Source organism: Crinia signifera, chromosome 4 (genome assembly GCF_055691185.1).
Source record: "Crinia signifera chromosome 4, ASM5569118v1, whole genome shotgun sequence".
NCBI classification, from domain to species: Eukaryota; Metazoa; Chordata; class Amphibia; order Anura; family Myobatrachidae; genus Crinia; species Crinia signifera.
Genome location: NC_139220.1, coordinates 128,354,019 through 128,370,636, shown reverse-complemented (window position 1 = coordinate 128,370,636; position 16,618 = coordinate 128,354,019). Strand labels below are relative to the sequence as shown.

The window sequence follows — 16,618 nt, the reverse complement described above, 5'->3', positions numbered from 1 at the left end:
TTGGCACCGCTAGTCCCATGTCTCCTCCCATGCTGCCTCTGTCACTGGTCCGCAGCTCCTCTCTTTCCTTCTGCCGCTGCAGCCTTGCTGTATGGCCCGCTGTGGCTGTATCCCCAGAGGCCTCGGCTAAACATGCCCCAAACATGCTGTGGTCACACCCCCTACAGGGGGCCCCCGAAAAATTGTTGTACTGGGTATTTCTCTTGGAAGCCCTGCCTGTGGGCTTACCTATCACCACTAAGGGGTGTGTCCTGCAGTGGTAGAAGAATACTCTGGAACACTCTGGGTGTGATTCAGATTTGGATGTTGCTGCCTGTAGTACTGCACTTAACGAAAGAAAACTCTTCTGCCTCTCTTGCTGCATGTGTGTTTTTGAAAGAGAGAGAGTAGAAAAGAGAGTGCATTTGTGAGAAACTGAGGGAAAGTTTGTGTGAGAGATGCAGAGGTTGGAGCCAAAGAGGGAATGTGTGTGAGAAGGAGAGAGTTCGAGAGACAGAGAGGAAGAGTGTGAGAGATGGGGAGAAAGGAAGAGAGAAAGTGTGAATGGGGGAGAGAGTTTGAGAGAATTATATTATACACAGCCCCCACTTCCCCCGCACTAGTAAATACAGCCTCCACTCCATTATAAACAGCCCCTATTCCCCCCAGTAGTACATAGAGCCCCCACTCCCTATTATACACAGCCCCTACTCCCCCCAGGAGTACACACAGCCCCCACTCCCTCATTATGCACAGCCCCCACTCCCCCAGTACATTAAGCTCCAACCCCCCCCCCCCAGTAGTACATACTGCCCCCTCTCCCCCATTATACGCAACCCCCACTCACCCAGAGCACACACATACCTCCCAACTGCCCCGCTAAACGCGGGAACGTCCCGATTTTTGTGGACATTCCCGCATCCCTCCCGCGGCCGGCAGTGTCCCGCTGCGGGGGGGGGGGGGGGGGGGGAGTTGGGCATTCCCCCCAATGGGAGAAGCTGCTGGCTCTGCTTCTCCCACTGTGACTTCCTGTCAGCATGTTCTGCAGCTCGGCCACCGCTATCCACATCCCTGCGGTGGTTGGCTTTGATGTCTCCCATGCCGGCCCCGCCATTTCCAGAATCGCACATGAGCTGTCCGGATTTAATGGAGGTCCCAGAAACCGGGAGGACTGAGAGGGTTTGTGGGGCAGCGGGAGGCTCATGTAAAATTCGTGAGCCTCCCGCATCAAGCCTGGTACAAATTACTTGGCTGTTGACAGACATTTAAAATGTGCAATTGTATGTGCTTTATGTATAGCTTTTTGTAGCCACAGTGGCGCAGCACTGATTATTTCTAGATTTGCTTTGATGGCCTGCTTGTTTGAATTTGCATCATTTGTTTAATAAATAGTGCAATATTATAATTCATTTCCTGCAAATCTGGGTAGGAATGTTTCTGCTCCCAGAGTAGACAGGTGCTTTTCAAGAACCAGTTCCAAGTCTTTTATCATCATGTGATCCTCAATGTGCCTAAACATGCTGCAGGAATTCATGTGGCCCTACTTTGTGCATTATTAAATAAAATAAATAGCTTGTTATCCATTGCTTTGCTACTATGGCCCTCTAGTGGTGACACGGTACAGTTTTTGTCTAATTCAACAAAAATCATTATTTTGTTTGGCATTAGATATCCAATACATTAAAATCCTTATTTTTAATGTGTTATCTGTAGTACTTATAGACAGTTTTTTCTACAGATTATCTCAAGAATCTATCTCAGGAATCATCAGACTACAACGATACACAAGGTATAGCCACCCCTCATTAAGCTTTTGTTTTATATATTTTTATACATTTCTGAATTGAGCTTAAAGCTACAGTACACCTACCTATGTAATAGATTTTTACAAACATGCCTATACCCCTACCTAGCTGATGCTCTAGGATCTTTCACCATGTGCAAACATTTCTAAGCTGTGGACTCAGTTAGTTCTATAATACCCCTTTCACACCGCACCAATAACTGTGGTCTAACCCGGGTTGTTGCCGGGTCAACCCGGGTTACTGTCCGGTGTGAAAGGGCCTTTTGAAAAAAAAAAAAAAAACCCGGGTCCAGCCAGCAATCCGACCCGGGTTAAAAGAAGGGTTTTACCCTGGTCGGACTCACGTTGCTGGGCATTGTGCATGAGTAACCCAAGTCAAGCGACCCGGGTCCCATTCACACTATAGAGAGAAGTCAGCATCAGCTCCAAATGCTTCCTCCTACCCCGGTGATGTGCCGCCGCCTCCCCTCTCGATAATGTTGGCGACCCGGCTTATTGCCGGGTTGCTGTGGGAGCTTCTCCTCGCAAATGCTGGGTCGCTCCTGAGATCGTGTCAAAATCCAGGTACAACTCTGCTTTTGAGATGTGAAAGGGATATTACTGAGAACTGCAGACAATGTGATTGGTCCCCCACTGACATCTATTGAATAGGGAGTTGTTTAACAATGCAAAATCCCTTTTTAAATATTGTATTTACATAATTGAATGTAAATGATAAATGTGTACTGGCATACATTGTGATAGCACCATGGGGGAATAGCAGAGAGAGATAAAGAGGACACAGACAGTGTACCAGCCAATCGACTTTCTAACTGCCATGTTACAGGCTGTGCTTGAAAAATGACAGCTAGGAGCTGGTTGTTTGGTGCTTGGTCTTTTCCAACTTTATCACTCTCGTAAGTTTAGTACATCGGCCCTAAGTTATTTTTTTGAACTGCTGATGATCTTGTGGATATTATGTAAAAACACTACCCAGTTCTGATCAGATTTGATACTGTATTTGTGAAATATCTATACATATATATGTGCAGTATCTATACACGTATTAGGCATTTATAAATGGAAACAATGTGGATATTTTTAAACCATTAAGTAATGCTTATATTATCTTCCTATGTAGCTGCGCTGAGTGTGGTCACTGAGGTTGCTAATCATGCTAATGATATCTTGAAGCAAGGGGTACGTATTTATGAGACCCTCAGGGACGTGCGGTGTGGTAAATAGCAAAGGAGTCCCTGACAAGTACCAGAGCCAGATTTGCACACAATATATAAGCCATGGGGTACATGCCAGCATTATACACATGTGCAGCAATATACACTACTGGAGATTTGCTGAGTTTTGATAAGCGATGTACAGAAAAGGTAGCCAGGTGAGGCACTGCCTCACCTGCCATAGACTTTTTACTCCAGAGTTTTGACTATAAAAATTATTAGAATAATAAAAATAAGATTTTTTAAATATATTCTTTGTATTTTTGACATACTTTATGAATACAAAACTCCAACATATACGTTAGTATGACAGGGTAGGCTCTGCCTCACCTGCCTCACCTGCCTCACCCCACTGCACACCACTGGAGACCCTTCAAATTACTTTAAAGAAATATAGCATTTGTATGGTCCGTGCCACTAAAAACACACACGCGTATTCATAAACACTGATTGAAGGAATTATTTGCTTACTGAATGAATGCATTCCCAATTCATATCCGAGACCATATTTAATAGCAACTGATATGTATTTATCATTAGTAAAACATTTTTTACAAAAAGCAACCAGAAGTTTTGTTTTGTGGCCTCTATTTCATGAGTAGACTTTTTCTACACACAATTTTGTTTTACTCCTAGAACATTTAGGCAGATACTGTATAGATCTGACATTATGAAATCATAGTGTAACACAATGCTTTCTAAAGCTTTTTCCTGGCACAATAAAATGCAAATACATACTGTAAATACTTAAGGTGAAATTGTAGGTGTATAATAAATGCAATACTGTTGTCATCTGAGTGTTAATTCATGTATTTCTTTTAAAGGATAACTTTCAAAAGCTTATGCAGATCCAGTATAGTTTAAATGGTCATCATGAGATTGTACAGCCAGGAAGGGTAGGTACTAAACACTATGTACACATTCTTTGTTTAACCACAAGTAATGGAATAACTGGAACATACAATTGGGGATTTACTACTTCGAATGTATTTTATTTCTTTCATTTACTATTTAAGTTGAATATACACCAGGCTTCTTACCGTATGTAATATGGCACAGCATAGGATGTTAATAATGAGTCTCTCTAGGTAATCATCTATTATTATTTGCATTTTGAAAAGTGTGTAATGGTAATACTGTATAACAGGGGCCATGTAAGAGAGTCTCCTGGCCATAAGCATTTTGGAAAAGGGATACTCAACCTGTATTATCTTTTAGAACAGGGGTGGCCAAACTGGTCCTCGAGATCCACCAACAGTCCACGTTTTCCAAGCCACCTAGCTGGTGCACAGCTGTAGTCATTACTAACTGTCACTTTTTCAAACATGCTGCATTTATTTCTACTATAGATCCACAGGTTGCCTGAAACACATGAACTGTTGGTAGATCTTGAGAACTGGTTTGACCAACAGTGTTCTAGAAAGTGCTAAATAAATAAGAAGTAGATTCTGATTGGTTGCCATAACAACATCCCATCTGAAATAGAACACCGATCTCAGTAAATAAAACCCTATGTGTGAATTCAGGGCAGGTGTCCAATGTGTAAAATGTGTGGAGAAAACATTCCCACGCAGCGGGCCCGGTGCCTCGCTACGCTTGGCACACTACTTTATTCTCCCTCTGTGGGTGTCGTGGACACCCATAGAGGGAGAAAGTGTTGGGATTCCAGCGGTCAGGATTCCTGCGTCGGGATTTTGAACGCCGGGATTCTAACTGTATCCTGTGTGGATATATGGTATGCTTTTTTTTTTTTTTTTTTTAAAGCTCATCAGATCAGAAACATCTGCAGGTGTATTGTAAGCTTGCAGCAGGGCCCTCTAACCTCCAAGTCTGTCTGTTGTTACCCAGTTTGTTTCATCACTGTCTACTATTGTAAAGCGCAATGGAATCTGCTGCGCTATATAAGAAACTGTAAATAAAGAAATAGGCGTAAGGCTTTATTTGGGATGTAGCACTATTAGACAAAATGTAATGAGGGGCCATGGCCATTGTGGGAAAAGTTATTTGCTGTATGTATTTAGAATTTAGGCATGTGGATCTGATTATAAGGTGGGAGTAAAAAGAGAGCAAATAACTGTGCATCTGTACAAACGGTGTTGCAATGAATGAGGTCAAATACAATTGAATTTTTTTTATGCTTGTGCATGTAGCCAATTAACACTGGGCAGCATTGTATTTAGTATGCAATTTAAATTTGAGTTTAGCCACACCTCTGCATATGCTACATCTACCCCACTGCGGTGCAACATGGTCTTGCCAAGGTGCAAAGTTACTTCCTCTTTTTTGTATTACTCCCACTACCTAGAATCATGCCTTCATTTGGAAAACTCTAAAAACACAAATCTAATGCTCAAGCATTAAATCTAATGCTCAATGTGAGCATTACAATTGTAGATTGTAATTTCCTACCCTCCAGGAATTGTTGGGAGGCTCACGAAAATCACGAGGCGCTCCCGGTCCCCCAGAAAGGCGGATAAGTCTCCTACATCCCCACCAGCTGATCACAACCCTTGACACTACTTAATGGTCCTCCCTTGACAGAGCACAAGTGGGTCGTCTGATGGGGACCAGAATGAGAGATTTGTGCTGAATTGCGTCATAGTAGCACCGCTCCTTGCTATACAATATCTATTTTATCAGCACTGTATAGAGGGGATGAAGCCACAAAGCCGCAGTTGTGCCACCCCTGATCAGCCCACCTTTCCACAGGCCATGCCCCCTATGTGCCAACCAGGCTGCCCCCCCCACATAGGAGGGCGAGCAAGTTTGTATGGTTTGTGCTGACTGAAAGCCACTAAAGTGAATGTGTCTTTTAAATTACCAGACTTCTCTACATAATCTGTCCTGTGCAAATTGGCAACCTTTTCACTTCCTTTGTGGGACATCCCAGCAATATGGCATCCAACCAGATTGCGGAGATGTCTACAATGTCACAGAGTATGGGTGGTGTCACATGGGGAACTTTGAGGAGTTAAACATTAATTTTGTGCTTCGTTTGAGATGCTGGGACAGGTTAAAGTAAAATGCTCCTCTCTCTGGCGTTTTAATAGGTGAGGTATCCCTAATGCAAGTTTTCATGTGGGTTCCCTTCTGCAGAAAATATGATGCAGGGGCGGATCCAGGAGAAAATGCCAGGAGCACCATGAGAGGGGATGGTGTGAGGGGGGGGGGGGGTGTTGCCCGTGTGGCATCAAAACTGAAGGATGTAGTAGTGCGCGTGCGCTCCGGTAAAGGGTGTGTGGCCATGGAAAGGGGCGTGTCCTTTTAATTGTAGACCCCGTTATACTTGCCCCTTACACATGATGCCAAACAGAATGAGAACAAATTCACATAATGCCACACGGATTGAGCCAAATTTCACATAATGCCACACGGATTGAGCCAAAATTCACATAATGCCACATAGATTGAGACCAAATTCACATAACTCCACACGGATTGAGCCAAAATGCACAATAAATTAAACAAATAGGGACATTGTGCTCCGAAGGCGCGCTGCAAAAATTTACACCGTAATGCCCATTACACGTTAAGCCACACACCATATTGTCCATTACATATTGTGAAAAACACCGTAATGCCCATTACAAATTATGTAACATAAATGCTGCTTACCTACATGCTCGTTGCCAGGGGTTCCATGTTCGTTGCCATGTGGGATTACATGTTCGTTGCCACCTGGGATTACATGCTCATTGCCAGTGGTTCCATGTTTGTTGCCATGTGGGATTACATGCTCGTTGCCAGGGGTTCTATGCTTGTTGCCAAGGGGGAATACATGCTCGTTGCCATGTGGGATTACATGACCGTTGCCATGGGGGTTACATGGTCGTTGCATGTGGGAATAAATAAATGCTCATTGCCAAGGGGGAATATATGCTCCCAGTGTTGGGGGACAGCCACTGCCTCCGGGAAGAATTGTATGCACTAATAGCGGGCAGAGAGCCAAGGGCTGCCCAGCTGTATTCACAGTGCTGCAGTCCCCTACTCCTGGCTATTTAAATCCCCCCTGACAGCCGGGCAGACAGAGAGCAGGGGCTGCCAAGCTGTATTCACAGTGCTGCATGTCCTGGGCTCCCGGCCATTTCAAATCTTGTATTGCCGGGACTCTGGTGTCCAGGACGTGCAGCACTGTGAATATAGCCAGGCAGTCCCCGCTCTCAGTGTGCCCGGCTGTCAGTGCATAGATATACAGTCCTTCCCGGCAGCACTGTCCCTGTTACAGGGAGGGGGGGGGGGGGATGTGTGTCAGTAATGACAGGGTGCCCCCCCCCCCCCCCTTAATCCGCCAATGTGCAGGGAAATATTTTGCAAATAGCCCTCTGTGGCCCCTGCATATCCTTACATAGTGTAAAACAAAGTCACTGCAGCACGTGTCCAGTGTGTGCTGTGCTGGTGCCGGGAGGTAGGGGGAATGGGTGAGGCAGACCAGGGCCCCCACCAGGACCCTCCATCAGTGCTAGGCCAAGGTAAATTAGTATCCAACCCGAACTACTCGGCCATCATGAGAGCAAGTGGCAGCAAACACGGGGCCACAGAGATGCCCAGAGCAGCGAGTGCTCTCCCCATCTTGCGCTGCAGCCGACTGCAACAATGAGAGCAATTGTGGGCACTGCACAGAGGGCTAGATGCCCATGCACACATCAGCACACAGATTCTCACTGTCACACACCCGGGAGGAGGCAGCCCCTCCGCCACACGTACCGGCATCTGGTAAACCGTATCCTCGGTTAGGTGTCTTTTGCTGCTTGCAGTGCACGCAGGAAGCCACCCACCCCATATCCAGCAACAGCACCAGCTGATGGGTAGCAGGAAGTGCATGATAGGGGAGTAGAGCGGGTGGCTGAGGCAGGGGGTGTATGATGGGTAGCAGGGGGTGTGTGATGGGTAGTAGGGAGTGTGTGATGGGGAGCAGGGGGCATAGAGCGGGGTTGCTGAGGCAGGGGGTGTGTGATGTGTAGCAGGAGGCATGCAATAGGACACGATTGCAAATGAAAACTGAAAAAACTTTCTAATAGAGGGGTAGATTTATTAAGCTTGGTGAAGTGACAAACTGTCTGGTTTTTATCACCAGCCAATCGGCTCCTACCTGGGAAGTTACAGGTTTGGTTTGAAACATGAGGAGCTGATTGGCCGGTGATAAAAACTAGACACTTTATCACTTCACCGAGCTTAATAAATCTACCCCTGAGGGTCATATTCTTACTGGCTGTGGAACTGGAGAAACTATATTAATACACAGAATCCTAATGATTCTCTTAAATTTACCATTTAATTTTAAACGAGTCTAGTTCCCGATATCAGTTTGCTTTGTCATGACCATAAATAAAGCACAAGGTCAAACACTTAATGTAGCTGGAGTTGATCTAAGTGGGGAATATTTTTCCCATGGCCAAGTTCACTTGGTCCTTTAGTGTATCTTCTCAAAAAAATATTTTTGTACTCCCATTCAAAGGAAAAACGACAAATCTGGCCTATAAAGAAATTTTAGTCCATTAATCTTATTTTTTTTTTATTCATAAACCCCGTTTCTAGTAAAAATCTACCCATGTGAAGCAGGGGTGGGTTGCTAGTGCACCATGTTTCTGGGTTCAGCTTGATTTGACCGTGATTTGGGATTCAGGATGTGATGCTTGGGACCTATTGGCCCAGTGGCACGCATGTACTGCACATCCCAACCTCCATCATGTGAAAGCGTTTAAGATGATATAAGTCTTTATGCCTGGTCTTCAGGGTTGAATTACTGTTTGGTAAGAAAATTCATTTTAACTTCAACCTTTTGAGACAGAAATTCAACCTGTCACACAGTCACAGCAACACACGTTAGCGTGTTTAGCATGAATAACTTGTGTAACTGTCAGCTCAGCAAGACAGGGTGACCTGTAAATTAGGCAATGACACGTGAAGAGGGGAATTAAGGCAAGTAGGAGTTCACAGGCTAATGGATAGATAGTGGAAGGAGCTGGGTCATCAAGCAGCACAGACAACTGAGACTTGTGGAATGCTAATTTAAATTAAATTAATGTAGCTAACTTATTATTAATTGCACACCATAGTAGACTTTAGTTTATTTTTATGTTTGTATTCTGCTTGCTCAGGTCTTCTTGAAAGAGGGGACTTTGATGAAGCTTTCCAGGAAGGTCATGCAACCACGAATGTTTTTTTTGGTAAGTTGCCATATTAGTAAAAATTGGTGGAGGAAACACCTAGTCATTATTGTATACAGCAGAATAGGAAACACAATGTCTTCTGTTAACTGTTTCTTTTTTTTGCTTATTCGCCTTTTTATATACAGTATAGGATAATGTACCATTTACAATAGTGATTGATAGTTGTGTGTGGCATTTATATTCTCACAGGATTACCTCAGGGGATTGGTGCCAAATTAAAGTATTTAGCAGGTTAAAAAAGATGCATTATATATATATTATATTTTGTTTTCACATCATTAGTTGCTTTTAACATTATTATGTCATTTTTGCTAACTTTGACCTACCTACATTTAGAAGCGTATTATATAAACCTACATTAATCCTATCAATTTTGTGACAATATCTATTAATGTAATATGGATAAATTATTTTTGACTTTTTTTTCAGTTCAATGATGCTTTATTATACACAACCCCGGTCCAATCAGGAATGTTTAAACTTAACAATATGCTCTCTCTGGCTGGGATGAAGGTACAGTGCAAGCTTGTCCATTTCTATATACTGTAATATTGTCAGTACATTTGCTTTGGTATCGAACAATAAATATATATTCTATCATTTATACTTCTAGGTGAGGAAACCAACCCAAGAGGCTTATCAAAATGAGTTGAATATAGAAAGTGTGGAGAGATCCTTCATTTTGTCTGCCAGGTACTACGCAATAGTACCACCTATTAAGTTACTGACAATGAAGACATGGGCCTGTATGTAATTGAAGTCTGATGTCAATGGCCGTGCAGGATGCTAGCTGAACTGGGACATTTTTTTAAAGGGGCAATCATTTACAAGACAAAACCAAGAATTTTTTAAATGATTGCCTTTTTGAAACAAATGTCTGAGTTCAGCATGGTTGTCTAACTTGGACTTCATTACATCAGGCTCATGATCTCTAAAAGGATATGTCTGAATGTTCTATGCACCAAGATTAAGAAGAACCCAAAAAATTTGTGTGGATGTTTAAGAACTTTGGATGCCTTTGATATATTAGCATGCAAATGCCCTTCTGTGATTTGATTACATTTTACAAAATAGTTTTTTTCCTCATGGCTTCCTGCTAATTCTATTTTGTATTTTATGGAAAATGTATCTTTATTACCCTGTGCTGTAACACACACTTAGGGTGAAATTTACTAAAGATTTTAATGAAAATTGGCGATGCGCCAATAGAAGCCAATAAGATTCCGTCTATCAATTGTCTATTGCATCATAGACAAAATCTGATTGGTTGTTCTGGGCAATATCACCTCTTTTTATTTTTAGAAGGTTTTGTAAATGTACCTATAGTCTTGTATCCTATGCAGGGAGCTGCAGAGTTATTTGATATACTGTAGGTAAGAAAGAATGCTTGAAAGACAAAAGTTACTGATTTAGTAAAGGGTTAAACCTGTGTTATGAGTGTACTCCATAAATACACAATAAAGTGGAAGTCTTTTTCAATGATGACTAAGTGATTGAATGGTACACAAAGCAATGGCATTGATATGTTTTTTAATTTCATTTATCACACAATCTGAGCAAAATGCCCCTAAACGTTGTGTACAGTACACAAAGCAAAATATAGAAAATGCATACTTTTGTATAATAATAATAATTAAATCAAAATGGTATCTTATATAATCTCCTACAGAATGTGTGTAGCTGCATGGAAGCCCCGCCCCTTCCCCCTCACAGCTGTTACTGGCTGTCAGACTCCCAGATACAGCCTTTCTTTCTTCTGCTCCCTACACTGTATACACTGTATATACCACTGTGTCCAGTCAGCACCTGCAGGAGATGGTGGTGAGTGGGACATAGTTGGGGAGAGGTGAGCGGACAGAGATGAACAGTAGGGAGATAAAGATGATGACACCGAAAGAGGGGGATGTGGAGTAGAAATTAGACTGTGACCGTGTGGAGACAGAGATGAGAGACAGGAAGATGGTAGAGGGGATAGGGGGGACAAATAAATCTATACTTAGTCTATATGTCCAACTAGCATCTGCATACTACAGTTTGAGGGAGGGTCTGTTCCCCAAGTTTTTATTGGCTGTTAGGGACAACATGCAGTGCAATCCCATCCCATTTCCCAACTTGCAGGCACATAGTCAACTTAAACAGATGGCCAAAAGGAGGGACACATGTGTGCACCTTCTCCACACACTGTTCCCATTGCTTGTGCATGTAAGCCCGACACCCTCTTCCTTCTTTATTTCTTTGTTTACAGTATCTTATATAGTGCAGCTGATTGTGTTGGGCTTTACAATTGTAGACAGTGGTAGAACAAACTGGGTTCTATCACTGCCTATCTATATTAAGCTCCACCTGGCATTCTCCAGGAATTTGCATTGCCCCTGGGTCATTGAGGCTAATGTGTAAAGGGAAGAAGGTACACCCAGCTTTAGTTTTGCACAATAGTCACAGAAGAGTAAAGGAGAGGTACATATAGGCACTTCCATAGTGTAGCCTGTATGGGCAGCACGTGCGCTGCAATGTTTTAGCTTTGCCATTCCCTAACTAGTGAAGTGCTCACACATAAAAAGTAGTCCCCCTGTCTACACAGTCTAGCTGCATCTTTTGGGTCGTAGCGGCTACATGTGATATGTAGCCACTGGGCCCCCCTAAATGCCTGTGTTATCCAGGCCACACCCCCACAATGCCAAGTTGTGCCCCCATAATGCTGTATCGGCACCCCTCCATTATCTCTCAGACTGTGGTGGCATTTTTTCACAATGCAACCGCCATTTAAATGCCAATTTGCATATGGGCATATTACTGAATAAGGTCCTATATGTGTTGAGTTCCCCCAATCAGGCCTTACCACATTATGTGCCAATGCTATGACATGTGGGTGAAAGTTGAATAGGTGGGGAAGAGGAAAGAGAACAAGGAGAAGGGCAAAAAATGCAAAGTGATAAACAACCAGCAACTACCTGTCTTTTTTCAAACCCAGTCTGTAACATGACAGTTAGGAGCTGATTGGCTGGTTGTTTTCTCACTCTCCATTTTATCACTTTTTGAAGCTTGATACATCTGGCCCTAGGACAGAGAACAAGAGAAATATGAAAAAAGGAGGAAGTGTAAAGAGCAGAGAACTGAAAGATGAGGGGGAGTAATGAGAGAAAGATGTGGAGATGGTAGTATTTTATGTCTGCTATCTGTGTACTTGCCATGTGTTACAGGTTTCTTTTTTTCAGAGGATATTTTTGTCAGTAATATAATTTTTGTTGTCAGGACATGGTGATAAGGATCTCTAGTTAATGCCTTACTTTTCTTAACAGCTCTGCTACTGAGAGAGATGATTGGCTGGAGGCAATTTCTGCAGCAATTGAGGATTACACCAAAAAGAAAATAACTTTTAATCCGGCTAAGAGTCAGGAAGAGGTATGTCTGACATTTTTGTGTGGATGCAGTGTTTCCTGCAAACACTTTATTATAAATAAAATGATTATAAAAAAAAATATATAAGCATTTTCTTGTTTTATAATATAAGCAAAGTGACAATGTATGATATGTTTAGATCTAACATAGATGAATTTTGTTCCCAGTTTTCAATTTTACTAAAACTATACTTCATAACCTACTACAGTGGTTCCCAAACTGTGTGCCGTGGCACCCTGGGGTGCCTCACAAGACTTGCAGTGGTGTCCTGGGCTGGTGGACCAGGACCAATTCAAATAATTTATGATCAATGTAACAGGCAAAACCAGTGCTTGTGGCTGCCAATCATGAAATATGTGGACAAACAATAGCAAGTCATGTCCTATGGGTGATTGAGAACACTGCATGTTAGCACAATGAATGCAGTCTGTAAAAACAGCTATAGTTCTTTATATGCAAAAAAATAGCTGCCTAAATGTATTCCATCTGACCCTGTAAATCTATTTTTTGTCAGTTTTAAAATGGCAAAACACAGGATTGTACAGAAAATACCTGTAACACACTTATAAGCCTCTTTTACTCTAGTCCATTAAAATAAAATATAATTCTACCCTAACTACCTGTATTTCATAAGTTTTATGTTACAGTTCTGTAGGGTTGATTTCAGTGGCTAATGTGACTAGTCAGCAAATCAAAATGAAGCTGTAGTGATTTCTTCCAATGAACCAACTGCAACCCAGCAGTAGAAGACTGCAGCCCAATGTAGTAGGCCAGTGGTTCACAAACTTTTTAAGTCCAAGGCACCCTTTGGGTCTCCATGACTTATTTAAGGCACCCTTAAGCAAAAATAATTACTGATACAATAATACAACACTAACAGCGGGATGTACCAGCCAGTACATCCCACCACTCATCGCATATGTACTGGCATATGCGACAAGCAACACAAAGCATCTGCAGCAAAGCCCCGCCAGGAGGGGCTTTAGTGCATTTAAAAATTAGTTTTTTCCATATTTTTTCTTTAGTACATCCTGTCCTATGTGTTATTGCAGTGCATTCCTCATACACCTGCACCCATTTAAAAAAAAAAAAAAAAAACAGCCCAGGCTTTCTATCAGGCTGTCTTACATACACCTAGACCTCCCCCCAGTTATACCCTGTTTACGACTAGGCCTTATAATCTGGGTTTTTGAACAGGAGCGCGCAATAACCTGGGTTTACAGGCGGTGTAAAAGGTCTTAGACCCGGGATTTCAAGCTGGAAAATGATCAGGGTTAAACCCAGATTGCGGTGCAGTGTAAACAAGTAAATCCAGGTCGATGGGACCCATTCACTGCAATGGAAAAGCCAGCAAATGGAAGAAGCTCTTATCTCCCATGATCGGCTAAGGCCCTGCGTATGGTGACATCACTCGCCCGGCATTATGCCAGGTGTGGACGTGGGTGTAAAAGGGGTCAAAAGCCAGGTTGCACCCAGGTCCAAAAACCCTGGTGACTTTTAGGTGTAAAAGGGGTGTTACCAGCCTGGCCCTTTCCACGTATAAATCACCTATTATAGCATGCCCCCCACCCCTATAACTCCCTACTATGCAGCACCTATCAAGGTCATGCACCAGGAAATATATCCTATCCTTATTACCCTCACCACTGACCCATACCGCTAACACTACCCTATTCCTAATACTAGTCTAACCCCTAACCGTAATACCCTAACGTGCAGACTGGATGAGCCATATGGTCCTCATCTGCCATCAAATTCTATGTTTTTATGTTATGTTTGAAAAGATGGTGTTTGGAGCACTTCCAATCCTTCCCACTACCTGCTGACTATTAAATCACTTGCTAGGCATTCAGAAGTACTTTTGTTTTGTTTGTTAAAATGAACAGCAATAAAAGGTATCTATATTTTTACACTGTCTTTAGTATAAGATAAATATGTGTCTTTTATAGATTAAAATATTTCTAAAAATGATACTTTTAGAATGATCTTGAAGAGGAAGGAGATAATAGTCTTGGATCAAAGGCACCAATTTGGATCCCTGATGGCAGAGCCACCATGTGCATGATCTGCACAAGTGAATTCACCTTAACCTGGAGAAGACACCACTGTCGAGCATGTGGAAAGGTGGGTCACTATTTCAGTGGGCTGCATTGTAAACTTATAATGGTAAACACACAGGACATCTATAGAATGGGTGTGCTGTAATCTAGAATAATTAAATCTGCTTTATTTAATAATCTGCGTTACAAAATGAAAACTAAAATCTGTTTATGGGTCACAATACCTAAAGTCTGGTTAGCAATTTACCTAAACCTTCAGCAGAAATGACCTGTTATGTGTCTGAACTACAGCAATCCTATAATATGAGCCAGAGGTCTCCATTCTTCTTGCCCTCGAACCCCCCTCACACACACACAATTCTGGCTTGCCAGTGCCCCACTTTGCAGCAGGATGCACCTTTCTGGTTTACGCTCAGCACTTTCTAGCCCGTCTATGAACCAAACACCATTGTGCCTTATTTAGGGGCCATGCACACCTGCCAGCAGCAAAGTCCAAACCTTCTGGACTGTGCCTTTGTACATGCCAGCACTAAACCAAGTTAGGGCCAGATAATGCATTGTACTCTCCTCCGCTTTGACAAACACTTTCTGGTGGAAACATTACAAGACAGCATTTATGGAGTATATGTTACTAGATGACCATGCTGTGAATGTTTACAACAGCTACAGATTCAGTTCAGGACAATGTTATCATCCAAAATGAAAATCTAGAATCCAATTTATTTTTATGGAATATTTTATACATATAGGAAAGTAAGTATTAGAAAGAAATCTGCGAGTTAGCTCGCAGACAATGTCTAGGTAGACCGTTAATATGTTGACACCAAAAGGTTGACGTGCTCTAGGTCAACAGTGACAAAAGGTCAACACTTTAGCATCCGTCGCTGACAGTGGGATAAAGGTTGTGTGCAGCTTCAAGCCACATTGTTGCTGCATCTATATATAATATGTTATAATTCATTGTGGATATGTGACTTCTGCTCATTGGGGGTTATTCAGACCTGATCGTTTGAGCTGCAAACTTGTAGAGCCCTGCGATGAGGTAATCCCCTTCCTGCCAGAGTGAACTTCTGCCTGGTGCAAGCCTGCAAATATATTGCAGCCCTGCGATTAACTGCAAATCCATTCGCAATGGCCACCATCAAATGATGTTTCCAGTGTGTGCAGTCTGTGCGGAGCCCAGGACCTACTCAGCCAGTGCCATAGACACTGGCTGATCGGGCTGGACCTGGCATCACACACCCTTCTCAGGTTAATGTGTTTGCCGATAGATGGTGTCGCAATTTCCCAGTTGCGCATGTATAGTGAACGGCTTTACCTCAGTTTCTTCATTTCTGGAAAGTTGTTTTGCGAGGTCAGAATTTACTTGCTAATAAAAAGAATATATTTAAGACTCTGTCTTTTTGAGTGTAATAGAACTAAGGTATCATAAACTGGCAATATTTATTTGGATTTTAGATTATCTGTCAGGCCTGTTCAACAAACAAGCACAGCCTGGAATATATGAAGAACCATTTAGCACGAGTGTGTGACCACTGCTTCCAGGAACTTCAAAAGCAAGGTACGTACTTGGGTGCTGTGCCCTGCCTGCTGTGTAAGTGGCTATTTAACAAGGAACCATTCCTCTTATCTGTTTCACAAATCCTTGTTATTTATTATGGCTTTATTCTTAAATTGAAGACACTTGTTCAATGCATGTGCAATGGCTAAAGTAAATCCTGTATCTTCTGCCATTTATAGTATCCAGCTAAAATGATATAGCAAAGAGATGACTCAGCATCAGGACCGTTTTATTAATGAAACTTGCAGGTTCATCCTTTCACTGGTATTTAATATTGTATAACAAAAGGTTATAGTACTAGAGCCAAGTATACAAAGTACAAGGATGCGGCCATAGACAGAACACTAGTAATCCGATGTATTGCAAAAAGCCTTTTGCTATATTTAGCTTGCCTGAGACAAATCCACATCTTAGTAATGGCCCATACACAC

At 42.4% G+C, this 16,618-nt stretch overlaps 1 protein-coding gene across 1 annotated transcript in view; it reads left to right on the top strand.

Moving 5' to 3' along the window:
- FGD6 (FYVE, RhoGEF and PH domain containing 6) overlaps positions 1–16,618 on the top strand; it is a 99,425-nt gene that overhangs the window by 59,827 nt on the left and 22,980 nt on the right. Inside the window, exons 9-17 of the mRNA XM_083182420.1 lie at positions 1,718–1,768; positions 2,904–2,962; positions 3,822–3,893; positions 9,096–9,164; positions 9,597–9,680; positions 9,781–9,860; positions 12,467–12,569; positions 14,547–14,690; positions 16,085–16,187. Of these exons, the coding sequence (XP_083038546.1) occupies positions 1,718–1,768; positions 2,904–2,962; positions 3,822–3,893; positions 9,096–9,164; positions 9,597–9,680; positions 9,781–9,860; positions 12,467–12,569; positions 14,547–14,690; positions 16,085–16,187 (765 nt within the window). The remainder of the gene's footprint in view (positions 1–1,717; positions 1,769–2,903; positions 2,963–3,821; positions 3,894–9,095; positions 9,165–9,596; positions 9,681–9,780; positions 9,861–12,466; positions 12,570–14,546; positions 14,691–16,084; positions 16,188–16,618) is intronic.